Below are 13058 nucleotides of genomic sequence, written 5' to 3'. Positions count from 1 at the left end.
ATTGAATGTTTTTTTTAAATTAAAAATCATTTTTCTCAAAAATATTTGTTTTGAATTCTGAAAAAAACAAGTATGAATTAGCCATACTATTATTAACAAATCATCCATACATCGGAAGAAGGGCACTGCTACAGGGAAAAAAATTTCCTAACAACAACTTGTTCATGCTTCTTTGAATTCATATATTTGTTTTTATGAATTAAAAAACACATTTTTGAGATAAAGTTATTTAAATTTTTTAAATAATAAATTAAATAAATTCAGTGTAACTTTAAAAAAAAAAAATTTTTGGTGTTTTTTAGAAAAAAATAATAATTTTCTACATTTCATTTTTTGACGAGAATTTTTTAGGTAGTTTAAGTTTTTAAGAAAGAAATTTTTGTAAAAAAAACATGCAATTTTCAATTTATTTATTTTAGATTTATTTTTGATTTGCTCAGAATCAAATAAAAAATCAATTGTTGGAGACAAAATGGGCATTATTGTGTCATTTTGTGATTTAAAAAAAATAGTTTACGGGATATTCTATTTTCAAACTTTATTTTCAAAATTTCAAATTTTCAAAAAAAGTAAAAAAGTAAGAAATGATGCTATTTTTGCATGAGCCCTTTTCAAAAACTAATCGTGATCGTATTTGAAACAAAAACAAGAATATCGTAAAAAAGATGAAATTGAAAAATTCTTCGAAAACTCGTGTTGATTGGTGGAATGCTTCTAGAACGAGTGGCAACGGATTCCCTTACCGTTAAAACCGGATTTTTTTACGAAGCACAATTCATCCAACTTACACTACAACACACAAAGCATTGAATTAGTCACTCAAAAGTCATTCGGAAGGGAAGTTTACTCGAGAACGTTAACCGCGAAAAGGATCAGAGAGAAGATGCGTTAGACCGAAAATGTTGTGAGTAGCGAATGGTTCGATCCCCACTTACGTAAACCTACTGTTAATCAAATGATTAATGTTTCGCTACGTTATGCTCTGCCTGCCATTCTGTCCCGGAATCCGAATCCACCGGTTTACCCATCATTAATTTGCGGTTTCATTTACATTTTCATTTCCAGTCCGTGGTCGTCAATCAAAAAGGTCCCGTGCGGGAGAACACCGAGTTCATTCTATCCTGCGTGGCCCAGGGCTCGTCGACAATGAGCTTTCGGTGGTACAAAAATGGCTTCTTCGTGAACGTGACAAAAGCGACGCGGTAAGTCACAGACTTGGCTCATTAATCTCGGAGTGAACTTTAACCCCCTCCCCCCGATCTAGCACACGTACCTCTATCCATCAGACACCCACACCTCGCATTTCCATCCATCGTGCTGCTATTATCTGCCACTTGAGAGGTTTCCCCACTTGGGTGATTTTGTATATCAACGCAAACCCAAGATACTCAAAGCAAAGCCTAGCATAGTACGTAAAAAGGCTTGTGTTTTTCTCACTTTCTCCTTTCCGGCTCCTTTGAAATGTAAACTTGTCATTCGTGTACGTGTCCTTTCGCCCCAGTTCTTGTACCTGGCCGACATGTCCCGACCCCGCTCAAACTTATCGCATGATGGAAGTTGTTTAATCTCATTCATGTATTTTCTATCTTCCCAACGTGCGCCTTGCCATCGATGCTGGGGTGATTCGCCTTTGATGACCTTTTGGCTGCCACCCTCGGACTCAACATTGTGTGTATGTGTGTGTATATATACGGACATCGTCGACATTCAAAATACATCAACCAAACACGGTGAAACATCATTAATTCAGAAACATGTGGACCCGTCTGCTACCCCTGGACTCGAAGGATCACTACACCGCACTGTTAGGCATCACCAAGGCAAGCCCACTGGATGAGGGCATCTACACATGTCAGGTAAATAGGTAAACTTTTATCGTTTGTACTTGTTGGTTTGTTGTGTTTGCTATTTTTTTCATATCAGACATTATTAAAGATAAACGCAGACATAACTTTCTGGAATGGGTATTCAAAGGCTGAGGAAATTTTGGCTCGTCCTTTTGATCATTTCGATAGTTTTTATTTTCATTTGTGACTTCAACTTATATTCCCCATGGTATTGATTTGGAAGTGGAATAAATACAGCAAGTGAACAAATTATTAGAGGCAGATCCAGTTTACTCGTATTTATATTTCTTGTTTAAATAAATTGTTTATTACAGGTCTAATGTGCAATTCCAGTCTTCCTAGTGCTTCCTATTATCAATTATCAGACGAAATGCACTACTGACTTTAACTAATGTAATTTTTTGCTTCGCATGATGAGTTAGGCCTGAAGAGTTCTTGAAGATAGTATATGAATTCGGACTTGCTAGCTAATTTGCCTCCTTTGCTTATTGTTATGTACGAAGACATTTCATATTCCGTATGAATTCCATTGGAATGTTATTTAAAATTTACCTAAAGAAAAGAAATTCGATTTTATAAATGTTTCATTCGTATTGTGCAAATATGGCATTTTTCTATACATTCTGGGATTTGGTCATTTTAAATTTTCCTACTGAACATTTTTCAATTTTTTAAAGTGGCGCTACTGTCAGTGATTCAACTATTCAACTATTCAACTCGAAAATATGGATGTATCAATTATATTAGGTATTTGAAGACGGCCGAGAAGAGATGAAAGATATGTCACGTCCAGGACGACCATCCACCTCTTCAACTGATGAAATCATCGACAAAATTGTGGGAATGGCGCTCGAAAATCGTCATTTAACACTAAACCTACCAAGAGGGGTCAAATGACCCATTTTAAACATTTAGTCAAAATTTTCTTGCAAATTACATTGTCACAACATCATTTGTCTGAACTACTTTTCCTAAAATATACATCGAATGTATTTTTCAGTTTTTTATTACACTTTTTTTTTGCCTTATATAAGTTGTGGTATTTGTGAATGAATTAATTGTGTCGTTGACTATTCAAGCGAGCTAACAGTAACCATTCCAAGCTACAGTGCTATTTTGCGTGTCAAAAATTGTAATTTCAATATTTTGTTAATAATTGTTATTCGAAAATGTCGAAATATACAGGAGAAATATGGTATATCACGCTTCTCAACAAAACTATATAAATCGAGTCACTTATTCACTTACTATTTATAAAGGGTCACTTGACCCGCTGTGGTAGGAATAGGTATACATGAAACATCGGTAGGTTTAGTGTTAAACTTGAATATTACAAATAAAAACAGATATTGCTCTCGATAGTCATTCGGCCGTAGTTCTGCTCGTGGTATCTATGGAATTTTGTGCACCTGTGGTCGAGTGGTTAGCGTCCCACACTATCATGCCGGGTGTTCGGGTTCGATTCCCGTTTTGGTTGGGGGATTTTTCGTCAAAGAAAATTCTTCCGGCTTGCACTGTGGTCACGCGTATTCTAGAGCTTGCCACTTTAGAGTGCATTCAAGGCGTGTTATTCGGCATAGAAATCTCAACCAAGTATTAATGAACGACGCTAGCTAATGAATACGTTGAGACGACAAAAGTTCCACAGGGAACGTTAACGCCATTCAAGAAGAAGAAGATCTATGGAATTTCTAGTGAAATTTAATTTATTCAATTTAATATATTGGACAAATCATCAGTTTGGACGACTTTTCACATATTTTAGGAAAGGTGAACAGATATTTTGTATAATCTCAGCGTTTAACTTTAACTTTGATGTTTGGGTGCAAAGTGGTCATAGGTGAATAACGACTTACAAAAAAAAACGAATGAATCTATCCCATTGAGGGGGTTTTCGTAGCCACTTGGTTACGCGTTCGCTTACTAAGCGATCGATCGTGAGTTCAAACTCAGGGCCCTCAATTGACCATCTTTGTGTTGTTATAGAATAACTACAGGGTGGGCCATTTAAAGTGGAAGGATTTGTTTTTGCAATAGCAAAGTAAAGAAGTGGAATTTAAAATTTTTTTTTTTGAAATTCATTTATTTTGGTCCAAGGATATTTGTTCTAACTACTTTTTGATTATGATATCTCGTAAATGACCGCCTCTGGCCTTGACCGCAAAATGTGCCCTTTTTTCGGCATTTTCCATCACTTTGCCCAATGTTTCGGCCGATATGGCAGCAATTTCTTGTCGGATATTGTCTTTCAGCGCAGCCAGGGTCCTTAGTTTACCAGTGTATACCTTGGATTTTAAATATCCCCATAAAAAAAAGTCAGGAGGCGTCAAATCAGGTGATCTCGGTGGCCAGTCATAATCGCCGTTTTTCGATATTAATCTTCCGGGGAACATTTCGCGCAATAATTTGGTCGTGGCAGCCGCTGTATGGCATGTAGCGCCGTCCTGTTGGAACCAGTAATTGTCCAATTCATTTTCACGAACAAATGGCAATAAAAAATCGGTTATCATTGTCCGATAACGCTCCCCATTCACTGGCTCGAACGGCATCAATATTCTCGTCGAAACGTCTTGGTCGTTGTCTGGACAGATGACTGGCATTACCAACACTACCAGACGATATAAATTTAGCATATAATCGACGTATAGTGTTGTCTCCAGGCGATGTTTTAACTTTATTTTTATTTTTCCACGCACGTTTAGTTAACACAATTGAGAAGTTATTTTGAATGTACTGCTGAACAATTTCAGCGCGTTGTTTAGGTGTGTATTGTTCCATGGTTAAAATTGTACTGAAATGACGCTTCCAACGCGGTATAACATTTGTTAATCTGACATCTCTGTCAAAAGTTATGGGGTTGCCAGATGCTTCCACTTTAAATGGCCCACCCTGTACGTCCACGCAACCATCATCAGCGATGGAGATCGATCCACGGTGGAAAAAAAGATCGATTCATCCATACAACTGCTCTGCTCTGCAAGAAACATCGGGCTACTGTTCTATAAATAACCTAACAATGATCAATATCAACTGTCTCCGCTGTCCGGTCTGCTGAACAACGGAAAAACAGAAAGAATACCCTTACGCCTAAATGACTACTACTGCGTAATTTACCATAATGTAATGGAACACAAAACTCAACGCCTAAATGGCTACTACTACTGTGTAATTTACAATTTCTAGGAACATAAGCATAGGTACATGTACACGATTAAAACCCGGCTCTGTTACAGCTAAAATGTTAATGAGCCTAATAAATAAATAAATGGGATAAAAAAAAATCTATCCCATTAAGCTTGATATATGCGAGTGCCCACTTTGCCCCCACTAGGTGACCTCCAAGCAAAAAAAATGTTCGAATTTTCACCTTTTTTTTCTAATGATGAAATTGTACTATTTCGATTTTTTATAGTAAAAGCCGTTTGTTATCTTGAAAAACAATGAGTTGAACTATAATATTCTTCAAGAAACGGAAATTGAATCGATATGTGGACGCTGGAAATGGGCATATCCCTTAGGGTGACCACTATGCCCCCACTTCCCCTACTGACTGACATGAGAATCACAAAAGGATGGTGCTTGCGACGCAATGTTTCGCATGTATTCAAATTGTTTTCCGCTGATACTCTGGTTGCTCCTTTCGATCAGTACAATTTAACCCTCCTATACTCGCGTGCAAAATCATAACACGTATACTCGCGCACGGTGTCACAGACCGAAAATTAAACTTCTCTGTAATGTTGCCATTGTGTATTTTTCAGGCTTTAGTGACATTTATTTGAATAAGAGGGTATGATTGAATGAAAAAACTCCTAAAAATACGTTTTCTTCGTCTTTATTATGTTTTAATAGTCATCTAATTCAGCCTCATCAAAACAGAGTAATTTTTGATACTCCAACACAAATAACGAAATTCGAATTTTTCACTGTTATTAATTAAAAGTAAGCAACTGAATATAATTCATGGAAGTATAAAGAGCTTTAAAATAACATAAAAATGTATTAATCGATCGTGGTTTCACTGGAGTAAGAATCGGAACATGGCATAACTGCATGCTCGAAGTAAACATATTTTTTACATTTCATGCAGTTGTCACGTGTTTTTCGGGTTTTTTTTATCAGAGAGAAGAATGTATAACGTATTCTAGAAAATTACCAGAAGGTTCTAGAATATAAAGTTTGCATATTTCTAATATTCTTTGTCTCTTAATTCTTGGTGAACTAAGAATTAATGCCTTTTTTTAGATGGGGCATAAAAAGATTATATAAAAGGATTTCTAGGAACTTCCTTTTCTTTTTCTTGTAGGTATTGTCCATCATAAAAAAAAATATCCCCGAAACTGTAACTGTTAAAAATTACCATAAGCCACCGATTAGTTTATAGTTTACTGTTTACAATTCATCCACAAGTGAAATTCTTTCACAAGTGTGTATATGTATGAACATTATATTTAGCGAATAACTATACGAAAGTCAAACATTCATATTTTGCTTTTGAACGTATGAATCTAACAACGAATATATCGACGAATAGTTAATATATGGATCCGTTCAATCCAGTTACAAAAGGGACTGAAATCAATTGAGAATAGTCCGGTCATTATCTTATGCATTATATTCAATGAATATTCCACGCCACTATCATTAATTTATACATTTCATTGAACAATATTCTAGAATATGAAAAATGGCACTTGTCCAAAAAAGTTACTCCTATACTCGCGTCGGTGTGTCAGACCGAAAGTGTTAAAAAAGTAACACACGTCCCCTTTGTACCAACACATGCGATACGCTAAACGATGACGAACGACGAATAACGAAGCTAGAGAGAATCACAAAGTCGTAGTGTTGATATTTTCTGAGAAATGAACGAATTATTGATTTCTCGGTCTGACAGAACAATGCGTGAGTATAGGAGTGTTAAGGAGCACAAATCGGGCTAATGAAAAGGTGTAATTTAGCGCGTTGGAATAATGCTTGACGTTTCACAATTATTCATGTTTATCTCAAGAAATGTAAAATTTTATTTATTGTGATAGATGCATAGAATTATCCTGTTTTGTTTATTATTGGGTTCGAAATACAAATAGTCACCCTCGCACATATGCCGACCATTTTATGTACGCTTTCTATCGTGGAGAATAGAGTTCCATCGATAGAAATATGTTCGTGAAATATTCCAAAATTTGAAGGTTTAGGCTTTCAAATTATGTACATCCCATCTCTATGCATTTTTCGTGAAGTTACAGTATTTCAAAATTCACCTTAAAAATTTCGACTTCGCACTTTGTAACTCTAAAGGTGGCCGTACACTGTTTGTCCGGAGGTCAAATATTTGATATTTTTTTGACAGATAAAGTTTCATTTGATATTTGTACAAACACTATTTTGTTTGCCACTCTTCAATTTTCAACAGTAGTAAACAATATCAAACACCAAACATGGAAAAAATCAACTGAAATATTCAAGGTAACCTAACCATGTACCGACAGGTTCGAAGAACAGACTGAAAAAATATTTTAGGCATCCAATAATTAAATATTTGCTTGTCGTGTTTTGTGTAGAAAATATTTGATCAGTACACGTTGACCAAATTTTATCTGTCAAAAAGAGTCAAATATTTGGCTTCGGTCAAACAGTGTATGAGCACCTTAACTCGATAAAAATCGAGTGTATTTCACTAACATTTATTCCTTCCACGAAAATCGCCATGGAAACACTCCATTGAGGCATTTATACAAACATTTTCTTTCATGTAATGACTACCGTTCTGAATCAAATTTTGGACGGCTTCATATTCGGACACATTGTAATGATATCTTAAAATGCTTAATGCCCTGATGATATAACTATAAAATAATGTCACAATTAATTATTTAGAGTAACCACTTGGTTTCACTTTCATTTTATATGAGAATTACATTTGAATAATAACATAGCGGGAAAAAAATCTAATAGCACTTCTCATTATCGTTTGTGTTTGACTGTAGAATTTAACCGTTGAATTTCTCTCGTGTTTCATCAGTTCTCATCATCATCATCAGTTTACTGTTATTTCTTGGTAAGTGTTTCTATGTTGACTATGAAATATAATCAAGTATAATGTAATTTTTCTTCAAAATAAAGTGACCGAAATTTGAATCGAACTTTTGCCCTTTTTGGTGATATTAGAATGTGAGTTTTCAGGATGATTATGGATGCAAAGCGTAGATTCATATAACGCACCAAAATATTTTAAAATCTTGTATAAATAATACACAGATCACAGACCAGCAGATGAGGGAAGCTGAATAATTAGTACACAATTTGCCACTGGATGAACTTCTAACAGAAGAAACGTTGAACCTTTCCTATGTTGCTGTGTATCCTTGCAGCTCATCAATTCACGATAAAAATAAGCCTCAAATTACTCCTGGAATGGCCACAAGCGAGTCCTGGGATATGTTACATAAAGAAATAGAACCTGCGAAGGAATTGATTGAATTGACGAAGCGCCAAAAACTTGAGGAAAAGAAAAGGAAAACTGAGAAACTGATTTTATTACTTGAACAACAAATAACAATTCAAATTTCCGAAATTTGATTTATATTCGCTTCAATTAAAAAACCATTTTATTCGTTAATTTTTGATATTTTCAACCAAATAGGTACCAGAGTAGGAAGTATAAAAGCATATTGAACTAATTTATTAAAAATTTCAACCAAATAATACCTGTGCATAAAGTCTAGATCTGTTTTCTGCATCAAATGCCTTAATATGATTCCGAAATATGATTCAGAACGGTATGTGGTAGTGGTCGGCTCGTTAGGATAGTTACACGGATACAGACTACAAAAATCAACTATCACTATCAAAAGCTCAAGCTCATGCTCATTAGAGTCATGTTTCTAATATTTCCTTTTTCCTACCATTTTCAATAAGAAAGATTACGATTAAATAACCTAATAATTCCATATCACTGTTTGATTTCATAATACTCGAACAAAAACATTCTTGAAAGACCCAGCTAATCGTGTCGCATCTCACTGAATTATTTTACTAATTTGAATAATGAAGTCAATCTACTGTTCAAGTAGCTGATGCATGACAGCTAGCAATATAAGTTGTGAAGAACAAAATTTTCCACCAGCTATATAGCTATATTGTGTCAACTGCCGTTCCATCATCCGGTGAGAGGAGGATGACGAAAAGTAATATATTTTATAATTAATATTTCCCCTCATCATCCCCACACAAGCTAGTTTTATCCGTTGCCATCGCAATTTAGAAAGTCTTTTCGAAGACAGAACACGGTGTATCCCCAATGTGTTTATGATATCAGTATCTGGTATTTTTATCGGATATTTATCGTGATCACAATGATAACTGAACTCGGAAATCATCCATTCATCATCATAAAAATATTTCTAATTGCTCGAAAATCCTGCATTTCGACCGATATCTCTCCCATGTGACCTCACTGTGCGCCAAACAAGCCATTGTCACGAAGCAGATTTCACTTGCAAATTCTTGCATCCATCCCCTGGGTGAAGATCCTCGCCATTTACAGGCAAGCTGTTCGCGCACCACGCCGAACTCCCAGGCGCAAATAGGCGTTAAACTGCGCGCAAAAACACTGCCGCCGGACGACGATATGATAATGAAGAAAATTACAAAAATAGTTTTAATTTTCATCCCCATCTCAGTTTCTCTGTTGTTCGCGAACTGTGCGCCACGTCAATCTGCGCGTCTGCAGAAACGCGAATATGGCGCGGTTCACCCACCGAAGGGAGGACAAGAGCGTGGCTGTGGTAACGCTGGAAGAGGACCCGGCGAGCAACCGTTTCTCCAGACGCGTTTCGCGAAATGGAAACTGACGGGTTTGGGTTTAATTAAGCATTTTACTCTAATTGGGTAATATTTTATGACGGGCGGAAAAGTTGCGAACTAGATTCGCGAGCCTACCGGGATTAGCCCCCACACCGTATGGTGGAAGCAATCGGGACGAATTTTCCCGCGCTTCCACTGTAAATAACTTTGAAAACGGTCTGAAGCGCTTGATAATTACTACCTGTAGGAGAATAAACCATAATGCTTTCGTGAATTTTGTAAGATCAATGAGAACGGCGATAACAGCTTCGAGATTTAGCTATTCGTCGGTCTTCTGTTCGTAATTTATCTTTTCCGGCTTCCGGCAAATAATCGTTTGTTATTGTTTGTATCACCGTTGTCGATAGGAGGTGAATGAATTATGTCGATTTTTATAATTCAAATCATTTGACATCGATTTCAACGAAATTTAAAAAAAAAATGCATTGTGTTGACGCAAAACGCACATTGATTTCCATTTGATCCATTTGATTTCCAAAAACGTCCTCAAATACCATCTTGTTTTTTTTTTTTTTATCTTCGCTTATTTTTCGTCGGCCTATTTCCGCCACTTTAGTGCCAATCACCGACATCAGGGAGGCGACTCCACCTGTTCCTACCTATCAGACTCAACAACTCATGAGCCGGGCCAACTTCTTTTACTTCCGCTCCGAAGGAAGACGTAACCAGAGATTTTTCGCCTCAGAAAATCCCAACGACGCCAGCTGGGATTGAACCCAGGCCGATCGGATTGTGAGGCTGTTACGCTAACCATACAACCACTGGCGCCGTCAGATACCATCTTGTTATCAGCAACTCATAATCTGGGGTCGAGTAAAACCGTTCACGCTGCTTTGCGATTCATTGGTGAGTTAGATGTGCTTTGAAACAAGACGTGATTGGACCAAGTGAGAGGACGATTCCGGATTCTCTTTACTATCAAATGCGCAACAGTTGCTGGTGGATTGATTCAGAAATGATTTTTTTACTTATTCATTTTGTGACCCGATACCAGGGCTCGGCATAGTCATAGTCAACTGAGGATAGTCAGCTGACTATCTGACTGACTTTATTCGTATTCAGTTGGAAATGACTTTTGGCTTCTTCACGCTGATTCTCCACCAAAACGACTAAACCAGAGGTTCTCAAACTATTTTGGGAAATAGACCCCTTTTCCAGAATAAAGTGATACCTCAGACCTCTATAACCAAATTTTTTAAACGAAAATCTATTTCTAGTTTTTGTCTTATTCATACAAAATTCTTATTAGTTTGAAGACTTTGCGGTTGGTTGTATGGTCGTAATAACTATATACCGATGCGCAAAAAAAAAAAAAGTTTGTGTGTGGCACCAAAAATATTTTTTTAGCCACACCGTTATTTCAATATTTTGCTTAACCAAAGACTTCTAACAGTATCTGGCATTCCCCCATTTTTTTCGGGACACTAAAAATGTATGATGTTAATTTGGAAGTCATTTATATGTAAAAAAATTAGAGCAATCTGTTTAAATTCGTTGGAAAGTTTTTCACTGTCATGCAGTTTCGTCAATAAAAAATGGTGTATTTGATGAAAAATTTTAATTTGATATTTTTTCTTTGTAAGTGTATTTAAAATTTTTTTTTTTCGCTGCACTAGAGTTACTGTTTTAATTTTTGAATAACCAAAGCCACAATAAAATGAGCCCACAAGGCAGCAGCAAGCAAAGTTTTCGGGGTTGACGGGCAGTGGCAACCATATTGTCACCAATTTTTTCAACTGTCTTATGTAAGGATTATGTTCTTTGAAGCTTGAGTCTATTCTATGCCTAGTTTCCACGGCCTTACAAAGGGTTAATCCGGGGTTGCCAGGTGTTGAACACAAATCTGGATGTTAGAGTCTGGATTTTTGCCGACATTTTTCATATTTAATTGCGAATTTTATTGAACATTTTCACAAGAACGCCGGTTGATGTTTGTGGAAGCGGACACGGTTTGCTGATGAGCAATGACAATGAAGTGTCTTTCTCAAGGCAGATGAAGAAGGAGTTTGGATTGAGTTTATCCATAAGGGCGCTTCTCAGGACTAAAACTGGGAAAGTTTAAAGTCTCTACAATTCAACACTATTAATCAATCAACATTCGTGATCACGGTAGTCGCTTTTGTACTTCTCAGTCACAGCATACTTCAAGAGTTCTTCAATCCTTCAACACACTTTATATCTTCGTGGTTAAAAAAAACCCACTGGGAACGATATTCGCTCGGAGTCGAGTCAAAATTTCACAATACAAGAATAAGATCGATTCAACAGCTTGAATCAAACTTCAAAAGAATTAAACGATACGATAGTTTCTGTCTATAACAGTTATTGTCCATCAAAGAGAGTTTCTTCGACAGGAAACGTTCCTTGGATCCAAAAGGGACAAAAGGCTCGAGCGGCTTCGGCAAAACACCGCGGAAACGGTGCAACAGAGCCAGAATTACTTCGGATTGGTCTCAATACAGGAGAGCCCTAACAGAATAAAGCAGAGAACTATGATGATCTAAACAAAAATCCTGAGAAAATAATTGCGAAAGCATTGACCCCAATCGTTGCAAGAGTCGGTATGACTCATTTCCCGGGATCTACATCCGTTCATTCTGATACTAATCCTACACCCAAAATTAATTTTCAGCACATGTATTGGCATCCCGATTTATCAAACTGAATGAGCTCAAAAATAACAGAAAATGTGCTACTCCCCCATACTGGAATATTATTTGTATCGTATATATGCTATAGCAATATAAGAGCAATATGAGCGAGCGAAACAAGAGACACATTGCAAATAAGCACGCATTAAAGCTTTTCGCATAGTTTTCCAAATACACGGCTCAGATCGAGAAGGGTATATATTCACGTTTATGCTCTCCTTTTTACTCTTAGAAAACACTTTCCAAATTAATTTTATAATGAGATGTAATATCTGCGAACAGATTTTGATGAACGAACGAACAGATATTGACGAATCGAAAATTCTTTGATTTGTTTGATATGCTTATATGCATGATATAACATAATGTTTCTAAATTGCATTAGGGTAACCATGAAAAAATGTTTTTTTGCTGTAACTTTTATATTTTAAATTCTACTTCAAAACTTTCTTCGTACGACTTTTAGAGCTTATCAATTCCAGCATTTTGCGATGCAGAACTTATCTTAATCCTATTCAAAGTTATTGATGGTTTTTTTTATCCCAAAACCTCATGATTTAAATTTTAATTTACTCAAACACAAAAAAAACAACCTAGTTTCGAAAATCACACGTCATATAGAGTGAAATATGCTCTATCAAATGTTGTCAATAAACTTTGTTTAGGTTTGCCCCTGAAAGAATGACAAACA

General features: G+C 36.3%; 1 protein-coding gene across 7 annotated transcripts in view; it reads left to right on the top strand.

Moving 5' to 3' along the window:
* The window catches only part of LOC129774820 (uncharacterized), a 676155-nt gene that overhangs the window by 469059 nt on the left and 194038 nt on the right, over positions 1-13058 (top strand). For all 7 annotated transcript variants that reach the window (XM_055778819.1, XM_055778821.1, XM_055778817.1 and 4 more), the window contains 2 exons: positions 1066-1202; positions 1751-1856. In XM_055778819.1, coding sequence (XP_055634794.1) covers positions 1066-1202; positions 1751-1856 — 243 coding nt within the window. The remainder of the gene's footprint in view (positions 1-1065; positions 1203-1750; positions 1857-13058) is intronic.

The sequence above is a fragment of the Toxorhynchites rutilus genome, chromosome 3 (genome assembly GCF_029784135.1).
Source record: "Toxorhynchites rutilus septentrionalis strain SRP chromosome 3, ASM2978413v1, whole genome shotgun sequence".
NCBI lineage: Eukaryota > Metazoa > Arthropoda > Insecta > Diptera > Culicidae > Toxorhynchites > Toxorhynchites rutilus.
This window is presented reverse-complemented; position numbering and strand designations above follow the sequence as displayed.